The following is a 13,412-nucleotide window of genomic DNA, read 5'->3' as shown; positions in this document are numbered from 1 at the left end:
GCCTAGGAGTCTGTGAAAGGGATTTGAGGCTAAGAGAAGGCTGCAAGGAAACAGGTGAGAAAGAGGAGGGTGTGTGCTTGTGTGCAGTGGAAGGGGAGAAGTAAGAAAGGGTTAATATACACTCTTTGTGCTACCCTCCCCATGTGTCTCAGCAGTCTACATATGTGGACAGAAGGTTGGTCACCTCTCTGGAGCTGTGCTTGTGAACTCCGTTTCTTGATTTTTTTTTTTTTTTTTTTTTTTTTTTTTTTGCATTGTGTTGTTGCAAACTGATAGGACTTTTTTTTTTTTTTTTGCAATAATTGTTTAAAGTTAAGTGAATAGGTGTTAAGTTCTATTTGAACTACTTCAATAATTTTTATTACTTAGAATGACCCTTTGATGTAGCACTGTTATTTCTAGCATTTTATGGGAAAAGAAAAAACAAACAAAAAACAAAACCAGTGCATGGGGCAGTTAAATGTCCTGGCCAAGGCCTGAAAAACTAATGAATTGATAGGTACACAGGTTGACTTCCATGACTGAAGCTAGAAAGTGAAGACAGTTATCAGGATTTCATGCTGTGAAGGAGACTACTTTGACATTGGTTGCTGTAGGGCAGTTTTGTGGTCCCTGCACATCTGCCATGGCCCAGTTGTGGAACCGCGGCTCAGAGTGGCAGAAGCTGGAGAATTTAACTGAGTTCCCTCCATGCGGTGAACTGAGACTGGGGCATACAGGGCTGGCCCAAAGCCGAAAGGAACGAGGGATAGGAAAGCCCTAAACTAACCGAAGAGACTCTTTGTTACTGTACTCGATTGGCAGACTCAGTGGGCCCGGCTAGCTTGCTTGAATTGGCAGTCCCCGTGGCTGGAACACAGAAAAGTCCTCCACTGGAGATTAGACCTCCACTCGATAGTTGAGACCTTCTCCACGGTTCCCCAAGGCAGGCACGAGGAAGTCCGTGGTTCCAAAAGGGTTTATTTTTTATGGCGGATGTAGATGGATCTGGCAGTACCCACACACCCCAGGGTGGGCCTTTGGTTAAATACTATTTGTAAGGAGGAGGGTCTGGAAAAGAATACTTAATTGCTGGAAAAGAATACTTAATTGGCTACGCCCTCTGGCCTTTAGGTATCTCATTAATATGGAAATCTCTCAAGGCTCTGAGACCTGCAGTCATGCCCTCTACCTGTGGAGGGGCTGGTAGGGGCGTTGCCCTACATGACTGAATGGTGCAGATCGAATGGAGGTTGTAGATGTTGGGAACCTGGAGTCTAGGAGCGCAGAGAAGTATGTGCCATCCCTTGCAGGCATGGACACCTGTTGGGTCTCCAGCTGTTTCCAGCCAGCGTGCTACCAAAAACCAAGCCTTCCTTTCATGGCCCCACAATAGGTTGTTCAGAAATTCTGAAGTTCATACTTGGTGTCCTGAGTACACAAGTCTGGGCACATAGTTGTTGTTTGAGGAAGTGAGGTGACAAAAAAAGGCTGGGTATATCTGTCCCACCTTCCTATCTCTGTTCACCAGCACTTCAGCTACAGTATTACATCTGCTTGGTCCATTCTTTCCATCAACAAAACATTTATTACATACCTACTGCATTTTCCTAGTCACAGATTTACAAGCTTAGGTAAGACCTTGTCTCCTCTACAGACTTCAGAGGTCTGGAAAGTTTTTATAAAGTCAGATGATCTATCTTCCTGACCCAGCCCTACCAAACTCTCAGTATGTGTAGAATACTTGAAATTGTTTTAAGAGGAATGGCGAGAACTCACTTTTATAGTTAAAATCCTGTAAACAGAGTACCTTATAGGTGAGCAGCAAATGACTATTCTTTATTGTTTTAAATTTAAATTTTTTATTTTTTGAGAATTCATGCATGAATACGTTATCATTTCTACCCCTGCTTCTCTCCCTCCAGTTCCTTCTGTGTGGCCCCTGCTCCCTCTCAAGTTCATGACCACCTCTTTAATTATTGTTATGTATATGTTTATGTATATATGCATATATACACAACTGCCGAGTCCATTTAGTGTTGCTCCGGTGCATATGTATTTAGGGCTTAGTTAAATTTATTAGGAGGCTTGTGCCTAGAGAAGACTGATTCTCTCTCAGCTGCCATTGATTGCCTAAAGCCCATCATTCAAAAGTGGGCCTTGTGAGATTTCTCTCAGCAATATTGGCATGTTAGCTAGTATTGTAATTATATAGGTTTTGTTTTAATGACCATATTGTTGAGATTTCATGGGTACAGGCTCCCTGTCAAGAATAGAAGACACTATCTTGCAGCACATATCTTGGTCCATTGGCTCTTTTGCCCCTGATATTCTCCATGGTGTTCCCAATCCTTAGATGGAGGAGTTGTGTTGTAGATGTATGTGTTTGGGGTGAACAGCCAGCTGTTCTTTGCATTTGTAGTTTACCAGACCCTTTAAAAAGTTGTTAGGCCTGAAGTAGAACCAGTGCATAGGATGAAGAGAGTTGACAGATTGCCAAGTAACCTTAGCCCTGTTCCTTTGTTGTTTCTTGAAACTTCTGAGTTTTGTTCAGAATGGGCAAGATTTTATAAGAAAAAATTGCATATTTTCTCTTGAGTATGGGGAAGAAGAATCTTAGCCCTGAATACTTGAGGATAAACCCGTGAAAACCAGTCCTGCAAGGTTTATATACATGATTTTGTTGTATATATTTGGAGGGGCAGGATGAGTGATGTATGCAGTGTGTGTGTGGTACATTTGTATACATGTTTGTATGTATGTTCCAGTGCACATGTGAAAGCCAGAAGTTGACCTTGGGAGCCTCTACCAGTGTCCACTTTATCTTTTAAGATGGTGTTCCACTAAAGGTGGGACTGATTATCTAGATTGGCTAGCCAGCAAGCTCTAGCAAACTGCCCGTCTCCCTCTCTGCTCCAGTACTGGGCTTACAGATGAGGACACTGCACCTGGCATTTATGATGGTGCTGGGGATTCAAAGTCATGCACATGTGGGTGACCTTAGGCACCTTACTAGCTGAGCTGTTTCCTTAGCTCTGTAGATTTTTTTTTTTTTTTAACATTGCTGACTGTGTACAAGGACATTTTCAGTATCACTTGTGATATTATCATGATTTAATATTTCAGGGGATGGCTGTGATGCTTGCTTTTACTGAATGTAGAGTTTTTCTTCTTTACTTAAGGTTTCTAGATGTGTCTGGTTAGTTCATCTCATATCTTTGTGGGACTGCTGTTCTCTTAAGAATTACGGATTTTAGGTGGCGCCTTTATTTCAGTTTCTGCAAAGGCAGGCTGATCTCTTGAATTTGAGGCCTGCTTTGGTCTATGTAGCAAGTTCAAGACAGCTGGGACTACATAGTGGAACAGCAACACAATAAAAGAGTTAGGGATTTTATAATACAACTAATTTATTGTAGATATGATTTGGAATCTGTTGGTGCTGTTTTCTTAGAGTCACAGAATCTGTTTCTAGATGTTTTGGTTAGAAAGTGAAGAGTGTAGCATTACCTACTCACTTAATTTCTAAGCTCTTACTGTATAGCATATCCAAAACAGAAAAGTGGGAAATAGTAATAATGGGGCAGATTGCATTTAGTTGGAGAGCTAGCCACAAGGTATAATATTATGGTAGAAGTAGTTGAAAGCAATACATAATATAATGGAACTTTGCAGTTTATAAAGGCTATATACATCTGAGATGAGTAATTAGGTGTTTTTATCCTCACAGGTGATGAATGGCTCATTGTAGGTCAGCAGCAGAATTAGCACATACATACCATCTTTTTTTACTCATCTCTGTTTACTGTCCAGTGTGGTCAGTGGAAGGAGAGACTGCATGAGAGGATAGGGCATAAACAGAAGTTCCTGTGCTGTTCCCAGTGTGCTCTTTCTTTTATCATTTCTAATCATCCTATTGCTTAATCTCCTGCCTTCCTCCCATCTTCACTCTGGGGTTGGAGGTGTGTTGCAGAGTGAGGTGTCTATTGCTTGTATTATTCAATATTAAGCAACCTCTTGACTTTGTATTTGTTTTTGCAGCCTAGGTACAAGGCCACATTACAAAGGCTGATATGTAAACATGAACTGGCAAGGTGGAGTGCTGGCCTATATTTGTCAGCCTTTCATTGCTATAATGAAATACCTGAGGCAGGATATTATGAAGAGTTTATTTACTCATAGGTTTGGAGGTTCCAGAGCATTATGTGTGTATGGGTCTAGTTCTATCCGGGCTCTGTATGGCTGTAGTACAGGAACAGGTCTTTACTTAGCCAGATTACTAGGATTGCATTTCAGAAGTATTCCTAACTAATTGAAGACAAAAGCAAGAAAGAGAGCAACTCAGTCATCATACTCTTGCTCCAAGAGACTAAGAGTGTCCTTTCAAGGGCACAGTTCCCCTCAGGATCCACCCTGTAAAGATCCATACCCTGTCACATTGCCATAATGGGGACCAACACATGAATATATGGGGAGTATCCAACTATGCCCACACTGTAGCATGGCCTTTCCACTTAGAAATGTGGAGGCAGAAAGCAGGTGAGACTTGCTGTGGTGAGTGATGGTGTTAAAGGTACAGGGAGATGTTGGCAGAGCTATGAGTTTCTTGTGTCTTCCTTCCATGTAGCTGTATTAGAGCTCTTTTTTAAAAAATAAGATTTATTTATTTAATGTGTATGACTACACTGTTGATTTCTTCAGACACACCAGAAGAGGGCATCAGATCTCATTATAGATGGTTGTGAGCCACCGTGTGTTGTGGCCCGAGCTGCCCCACCTTGGGTGCCAAAAATGTTGAGAACTGTGCTACCCCACACTTGGGGACCAAAATGTCACGGGCTGCTCTGTCAGTGTTGGAACCCGCACTGCCAAAAGCCTTGGGGGCTAAGTTGTTAGAACCTGCACTGCCCCAAGCAGCTCCAGTCTGTGGGTCGGGGTTCAGCAAGAGAGAGAGAGTGAGGATGGACTTGAAGAATGGAGACCAGACAGAGTGTGATTCAATCCCGTTTATTCTTCAGTCTCCCCTCTTCTCTCCAAGCCCCAAGTTTTGAGTTCCTAGTCCCTAGTTCCTAGTCCCTACTGCCTCCAAGTTCCAAGCTTCTTTTTTCCAAGTGTTAAGTGCCTACTGTCTAATTCCAAGTTCTTCCTCCAAGTTCCAAGTGCCTAATACCTAATAATAATTCTTCTTCCAAGTTCTCTAGTCCAAGTGTCTTCTTCCTCAATGCCTAATTCCTACTGATTTCTTCTGCCTGCCTTTCACCTTTTATATGTCTCATTTCTAAGCCACGCCTTAAGGTCACACCTTTAAGTCATGCCCTTAGGTCTTGTCTCTAAATCTGATCTCTAAGTCATGCCCTTAAGCCACACACTTTTAAGTCTCACACACCCAAGGGAAGATCCTGGGTATCTAAAGCAAGATGTTATCAGAGTGTGCTCAGCTGTTGTAGGCTATTGTAATCAAGTCTCTTGTCAGGGTATAAGGCTCAAAATGGCTGCAAGGATGATAATCGCCTTCTGTCGGCTCCCCACAACCATGTGGTTTTTGGGAATTGAACTCAGGACCTTTGAAGACCAGCCAATGGTCTTAAAGTCTGAGCCATCTCTCCAGCCCTAGAGCTCTTAATACAGTTTGCTTGTTTGTCCAGCTTCAAGGGTCTGTTAGATAAGAGTTGCTTAATATTCAGATTTAAGTGTATCTGCTGCTTTTTGGAAATGATCTAAATAGAATTTCTTCTTAGTTTACCTTAGTCATTTTTTTTAAGGCAAATGGACTTCAGGATTTACATTATAAATATTGTGAATGAAGAGATCAGTAGCCTCCCTTAGTTAATTATGGGTTCATATGTCTTAGTTGTTGTTGTTATTATTATTACATTTCCAAGATATGCTATTTAAGGTTGTCCCCCTGAAGAATTGAAGATTAAAGCAACTGAACTTTATTTATTTATTTATTTAATTTTATTTCTTTAAAATACATTTCAGATTTTATCTCCTCACCCCATTCCCCCTACCACCCAGGAACCCCCTATCCTGTCCCCCCCTCCTGCCTCCACAAGGGTGTGCCCCCACCTACCCCCTCTCCCCCTCTCTAATTCCTCGGTGTTCAGCCTTCATGGGACCAGGGATCTTCTCTCCCACCCATGCCCTACAAGGCCATCCTCCCCTAAGTATACAGCTGAAGTCATGGGTGCCTCCCTTTGTGCTCCCAGGCTGGTGGTTTAGACCCTGGGGAGCTCTGGTTGGCTGGCACTGCAACTGAACTTTAATTGACTAACATTTTCAAGAACATAGTTCAAATGATTATAGTTACTCAGTATGAACCATTTGTATACTTTTTTTTCAGTGTACTTCAGTATAGTTGGGTCTTTTTCCATTTAGGAGTACAGCTTTCTTCCTTCTGCTTTTGTCATGTATGTGTTTTACATGGCGGTGTCTTGATACAACTTTATTTAGCTCCCGATTGTAATAGGCCAGGGTCAGGTGGTATAGTAGGTGTGTGAAGGTAGTCTTTGAAGCAGTGGGCAGGAGGACCTAAGGTTTCATAGATGTCATACCTTTTCTGTTCTAAGCACTGTGTGTATATGTGTGAATTTTTTATCATTAATAACTAAAGTATTTTTATCTACATTTTCCACAGAAGAAACTGACAAGAAAAGAAGTAACTTGTCCAAGCTTGTAAATCATGACACCTTTGGAGGTTGAACAACCCTTTCACAGGGATCACTTAAGACCATCAGAAACACATATTTAAATTACAGTTCATAATAGCAAAACTACAATTATGAAGTAGCAATTAAACTAATTTTATGGATGGGGGTCACCACTTCCTGAAGATTAAAGGGTTGCAGCATTAGGAAGGTTGAACACTGTAAATGGTAGTGGTATGCAGACATTCTGATGGTAGAATTAATGCTATGAATTACTCTCATAAATAAAATGGGATCTGTACAAATGAGGATGAAGGATTTAGACTCCTAGGAGGCAGATGGAGAACTCACAGTAGTCATTTGGGGCTGTTTTGCTGAGGCCCTGGCATCTCACTCTGAAGGAGATTTGGAATGCAGGAATCACAGCTAGTATTTGCACAGGCTTTAAAAGTATGTCCACCTGTGCCATTGAAAGTGGTGGGAAGTTGTGCTAGTTATTCATTGGGCAGTGGTGAGGTTGTGTTTCTAAGGAAGTTGGTGATTTATTTCCTGTGTTATGTTTTCAAGATGCTGAGTTGTCTTAAGTTTCTAGAAAATGCTCTGATCTCAGCCTTGGCTGTCCTCTGTTGCATTCCCATTCTCCTTTCCTCCCTTCCTGGCTACACTCGAAAGTTTCCCAGAGAGTTACAGACACATAGTAGCTACCTTTTCATCTTGCACACCATTTGCTTACCATTGCCTCATGCACTAGAAAAACAGCTCTCACAGAGATGGCAGTGCTTGATTCATTGCTCATTCTGTGAGCTTTTTGCCCTTATCTTTCTAGTAGTTTTCAGTCATTTTGCCTTACAAGGAATATTTGGAAATGTCTGCAGGCATTCTGGGAATTAAATTTGAGAGAAAGGATACTATTGGTAACCATTGGGTAGAAGGCAAGAATGTAGCTAGATACTTTGTAAAGCACTGGATAGCTCCTACCTCAGGAATTATCTAATCCCCAAATTGTCAGTAGTTCAAGGACATAACACTAACCTCCATTTTTAAACATTTCCCATTTGACATGATTCTCTCTTGACTTGTCTTCTAGTGACTTCTGTTTCTATCTTACTGTTCTCTATAGAAGACTCTCTTGTATTATTCTTGGTGTTAGTACTTTATGCCATGATTCTCTTCCCAATCTCTTGTTTATGTTTGTGTTTCATATTCTCCTTGAATGTCTCTTGGGTCCCAGGAATTTAATCAATGTTGTGGCCCGAGCTGCCCCATGCTTGGGGACCAAAATGTCACGGGCCGCTCTGTCAGTGTTGGAACCCGCACTGCCAAAAGCCTTGGGGGCTAAGTTGTTAGAGCCTGCACTGCCCCAAGCAGCTCCAGTCTGTGGGTCGGGGTTCAGCAAGAGAGAGAGTGAGGACGGACTTGAAGAATGGAGACCAGACAGAGTGTGATTCAATCCCGTTTATTCTTCAGTCTCCCCTCTTCTCTCCAAGCCCCAAGTCTTGAGTTCCTAATCCCTAGTTCCTAGTCCCTACTGCCTCCAAGTTCCAAGCTTCTTTTTCCAAATGTTAAGTGCCTAATACCTAATAATCTTCTTCCTCAACGCCTAATTCCTATTCCAAGTTGTACTGAACTCTTCTGTCTGCCTCTGCCCTTTATGTCTCACTTCTAAGCCACGCCTTAAGGTCACACCTTTAAGTCATGCCCTTAGGTCTTGTCTCTAAATCTGATCTCTAAGTCACGCCCTTAAGTTACACACCTTTATGTCTCACACACCCAAGGGAAAATCCTGGGTATCTAAAGCAAGATGTTATCAGAGTGTGCTCAGCTGTTGTAAGCTGATGTAATCAAGTCTCTTGTCAGGGCATATGGCTCAAGATGGCTGCAAGGATGATAGTCACCTTCTGACGGCTCCCCACAAACCAGCATTTCTCGGTATGTGATTCCATCTGTACTCTTATATTTGTACTCTCTTAAGCGCTGGTCATATTCATCTTTCTCCACCTCACAGGTACTTCGTGTTTATTATGCCCCAAATAGGGGAGTTGGTCAGATCATTGTTGTTCATAGGAAGTTAAGGTGGCAGGGTTATACAGGTCAAATGCTCAGGGTCCACTGATGCTCACTTCCTGTAATGCACTGGACAGTCACATTCCGCAAAGAATTGTCCAAATGCCAGAAATGCCCTTGTTAAGGAATAGCAAATTTTGCTTTTAGTTTCTACTTGGGGAAGTGAAGAAAGAAATGCTGACCACTAGTTCCAGTTAGTAGTCATATGGAAGAGTGGGAAGCAAAAAGAGGAACAGCATAGAAATGCAGACGGGAATGTAATGAATTATATTGAAAATTATAGAAGTGCAAAGAGAGCAATTGGGGAAGCTATTGGCTTGTTGTGTCCTGGTCTTTTCTGGGCAGGTAATCACACTTAGTCTCTGCCCACATAAGTGGCAGCTGTTAGTTTGTGCCTGTGGTATTGAATGGCCAGAACTATATCTGGTCTGTTCTTGCCCTGCTAGGCTCTTACTTTCCCAGTTTGAATATACATTTTGCTCATTTACTATTTCTTGTTGAGACCTTCAGCTATTGCCATCCAAAGCTTCTTTAATAAATAGCTATGCCATAAGCTATATAGTAACAGTTACATTAATATAAGAACAACATCAGTAAGCCTTACATGCAGGTACTGTTAACTCTGTAAGAATGTAATTCTAAGCATGTGCATATTTCTCACCAAAATTATAACCTACCAATTATTTAAATATAAGTGTGTCTGTATATATGTATATAGATATATACATACAGATTCATACATATGTATGTATATATATATGATATGTATATGTATACACACATACATACATATATATATATATATATATATATATATATATATATATATATATTACTTATTTATAAAAATAAAATAACCAGCCTACTTTTTCAGAGTTAGTATTTCTTGGAATTTAGACTTACCTATTCTCCTCTTCCCCACTTTAAAAAATAATATTTATTTTTTCAGATTGTAGAAAAAAATGAAAATACAGTGAATGTGTATATAGTCCTTATATCACTCCCAAATGGAGCCTCTCATACCACTGTCAGTAGGTTTTGTAAAATTAGGCTCTGAACCTGTGTTGATACATAGTAACACTCGCCGGGCTGTGGTGGCGCAGGCCTTTGATCCCAGCACTTGGGAGGCAGAGGCAGGCGGATTTCTGAGTTCGAGGCCAGCCTAGTCTACAGAGTGAGTTCCAGGACAGCCAGGGCTACACAGAAAAACCCTGTCTCGAAAAACTAAAAAAAAAAAAAAAAAAAAACCAAAAAAACAAACAAAAAACAATACATAGTAACACTCAATTCTATAGCTTACTTTTAGGGTTCCCTGATGGCATTTATGTGCTGTGGATTTTGACAAGTGTGTGGTGATATGCAGTTTCTGTCACAGTATCATACAGAGTAGATATACTGTCCTAGAAGCACGTTCATCCTTCTCTTCTTCGCTTCCCTGGTAACTACTGATCTTGTTTAGTGTTTCTATCACAGGTCTTATTTACATTTTAAAATATATATTTTAAGCTCAGATACTAGATTGATGCTGAGAAGCTGTAAGAATCCAGTGCCTGTCAGTCTCCATGCACACATTTACCTTTTCAGAAATGGGCTTGCTTTGAGTATTATGTTTTTTTCAATCATGGGAATCTGCATAGCTGTTTGGACTGTGTGTGGGTGACATTATAAGACTTCAGAAATGCCTCTTTGTTGTTTTCTTCTGTATGCTTTAAGAGAATGGTTGTTTTCTTTGTCAACTGGAATTTTGTATAGGCCAGCAGTCTGACCAGACATCCTGTACTTAGTATCTGGTGTCTCTAGAAAAAGAGTTAAGATGAGGCTGGTCTATTTTCTCAATGTTATCTGCTATTCAGGACAGATGGTATCGAAAACCTCTGGTGATAAAGCATTTTGAGGGCCCTTTTGAAGATGACACCAGAACTGGTTGGTGTAGTAGCTACATATTAATTCCTAGTTGCCTTGCAGTGACTCGTTTTTACAGGAACGCCGATACTGTCATCATACCCCGTCTTGAGAAAACTTTATGCCACACTGTTGTAAAGCTGGACACACAGTTGAACTATGAAGAATTTGGACTTCTTGGAATTTACCAGTATGTTTTTCAGCAAATAATTAATAATAGAAAATAAATTTATTTGGGACAGCATCATATCAGAAGAAAATAATGGATGTTTCTAAATTTCCCTGGTGTTTGTTCCAGAGGAATTGTAACTTGCATGAATGGGACAGATGGATGCCCTCTGGAGTCCTTGTATCCTTTGCTGAATCTTTCTTTTTATTCGTCTTTCAGAAGCTCCTTGTGCCACGCCCCTGATCTGCAGCTTTGGGAGACCAGTGGACCTGGAGAAGGATGACTATCAGAAGGTGGTGTGCAACAATGAGCACTGCCCCTGTAGCACCTGGATGCATCTTCAGTGCTTCTACGAGTGGGAGAGCAGCATCTTGGTGCAGTTCAACTGCATTGGCAGGGCCCGTAGCTGGAATGAGAAGCAGTGCCGCCAGAACATGTGGACTAAGAAGGGCTATGACCTGGCTTTCCGCTTCTGTTCCTGCCGCTGTGGGCAGGGCCACTTAAAAAAGGACACAGACTGGTATCAGGTAAAGCGAATGCAAGATGAAAAAAAGAAGAAGTCTGGGTCAGAGAAGAACATAGCAAGGCCTCCAGGGGAGGCCGGGGAGGAGACAAAAAAATGCAGGCCCCTTAACAAGCCCCAGAAAGGCCTGAACCATGACCTTCCTCGGCGGCATTCCATGGACAGGCAGAACTCCCAGGAAAAGACAGTCAGTTCTGCAGCCTATGGGGCCCGTTCCCCTTGTGGCTCCCCTGGCCAGTCCCCACCCACGGGCTACTCTATCCTCTCCCCAGCCCACTTTAGTGGTCCCCGCTCCTCCAGATACCTTGGGGAATTCTTAAAGAATGCCATTCATCTTGAGCCTCACAAAAAGGCCATGCCAGGAGGCCACGTATTCAGAAATGCCCACTTTGATTACAGTTCGGCTGGTCTGTCTGTACACAGGGCAGGACACTTTGACACCCCTGTACAGTTTCTGCGGCGACTGGACCTCTCTGAACTTCTCACTCACATCCCCAGGCATAAACTAAACACCTTCCATGTTCGGATGGAAGATGATGCCCAAGTAGGCCAAGGCGAAGATCTACGGAAGTTCATTCTTGCAGCCCTCAGTGCCAGCCACAGAAACGTTGTAAACTGTGCTTTGTGCCACCGGGCACTCCCTGTGTTTGAACAGTTCCCTCTGGTGGATGGAACTCTGTTCTTAAGCCCCTCAAGACATGATGAGATTGAATACGATGTTCCTTGTCACCTTCAAGGTATAGGTGTTGATTCACCTTGCCTCGTTTCTGTTTGTTAAAACTCAAAAAGCAAACAAGATGGAACTATATTTTTACTTTATTTAATTATAACTGACATGTTTTTATTCTAGCCAGGGACTAAATAGGTAACATGAGTATTTCAGCTTCTCCCAGTGGCTGGTGGCTTTTGTACTCTGATCTCACTGTACTGGGTACAATTTTATGTCCTTGTTCTGTGCTAATTGATGAAAGGATAGCTAATGTTTAGCTTTTCACAACTGGATAAAAATTTAGAGAAGGAATTACATTTTTCTCTTTGCTGTGAAATAGTTTGAAACCTTTAATGTGCCCAGCAGGCTGTGATCCTTGTAATCAGGGAAATGAGGAAACAAGAAGGGCCAGTATGACTTCATATTAGTTAAATTTAAAATTGTGAAAGATGAGAACATTGATAGCATCAAAAGGAAAATGGGGGATGATTGAAGCCCATGCATGCCCTTGGTTGGGGGACAGTAGTGATTAGCTTATATGTATGGCAAACACTTGGGCACTTTTTAGCCATAATTTAAATAGCAAGGAGTTGGGCAGTACAGGTGTGAAGTTAAAACTGTTGAACTTCCAAAGAAGAGATGCATGCATATAATAGTTTCTAATTTTAACAGTATGCTACAGTGTCAGAAAAAAATGACTCCTGTCTTCTTCCCACCAAACCCTGATGTTTCCACCTCCAGAGCCAAACATTGAAATGCTAAGTGATTCTTTTGACATCAGGATTTTGAATACAGTTATCTTAATTCTCCAGTTTTAGGTACTATATCTTTTGATAAGACTGGAATATAAGATGGATGACTATGTATCTCTCTCCTTTGGAAATCTCTAGTGTTTCTGCTGCATGTTAATGGTGCTGAACATACATACATACACACACACACATATATGTGTGTGTATATATATGTATGTGTATATATATGTATATACATACATATTTTTCCCATGTTAGAAACAGTCTTGAAGGGAGACTTTTTAAAATGGAAGAAATTCGTTTCTTCCCTTGCCATGCATTTTTTGTTTTGGTTTCTGGAGGCAGAGATCTCACTCTGTAACCCAGGCTTGGTGCAGAGTCACAGTCCTGGGAAGATTTATTATTGAGAACTAACTGTTGGTTTAGTGTCTGAAGGTTCAAGTGCCTGAGAGTGGTATATTTATTTTTTGTTTTAACTTGGGCAGTTGCTCTCATCTAGCAGCTTTGTAAACCACTTTTCGAAAGCATTTCTACACACTTAACATTTTTTTGAAGTTTTTTTCTTCTGTAAACGTGGCTTCTGAAGGCTTTCATCTCCTTGCTCTCTCTATTCTGCCCTGAAGAAGAACTCAGGACCTGCTGGACTTGAAGGAATGAAAGCTTTTATTTC

General features: G+C 41.4%; 1 protein-coding gene across 1 annotated transcript in view; it reads left to right on the top strand.

Moving 5' to 3' along the window:
- Positions 1 to 13,412, top strand: part of Heca (hdc homolog, cell cycle regulator) — a 49,530-nt gene that overhangs the window by 21,029 nt on the left and 15,089 nt on the right. Inside the window, exon 2 of the mRNA XM_076926921.1 lies at positions 10,978 to 12,018. Coding sequence (XP_076783036.1) covers positions 10,978 to 12,018 — 1,041 coding nt within the window. The remainder of the gene's footprint in view (positions 1 to 10,977; positions 12,019 to 13,412) is intronic.

This window comes from Arvicanthis niloticus, chromosome 28 (genome assembly GCF_011762505.2).
Source record: "Arvicanthis niloticus isolate mArvNil1 chromosome 28, mArvNil1.pat.X, whole genome shotgun sequence".
In the NCBI taxonomy this organism is placed as follows: Eukaryota; Metazoa; Chordata; class Mammalia; order Rodentia; family Muridae; genus Arvicanthis; species Arvicanthis niloticus.
This window is presented reverse-complemented; position numbering and strand designations above follow the sequence as displayed.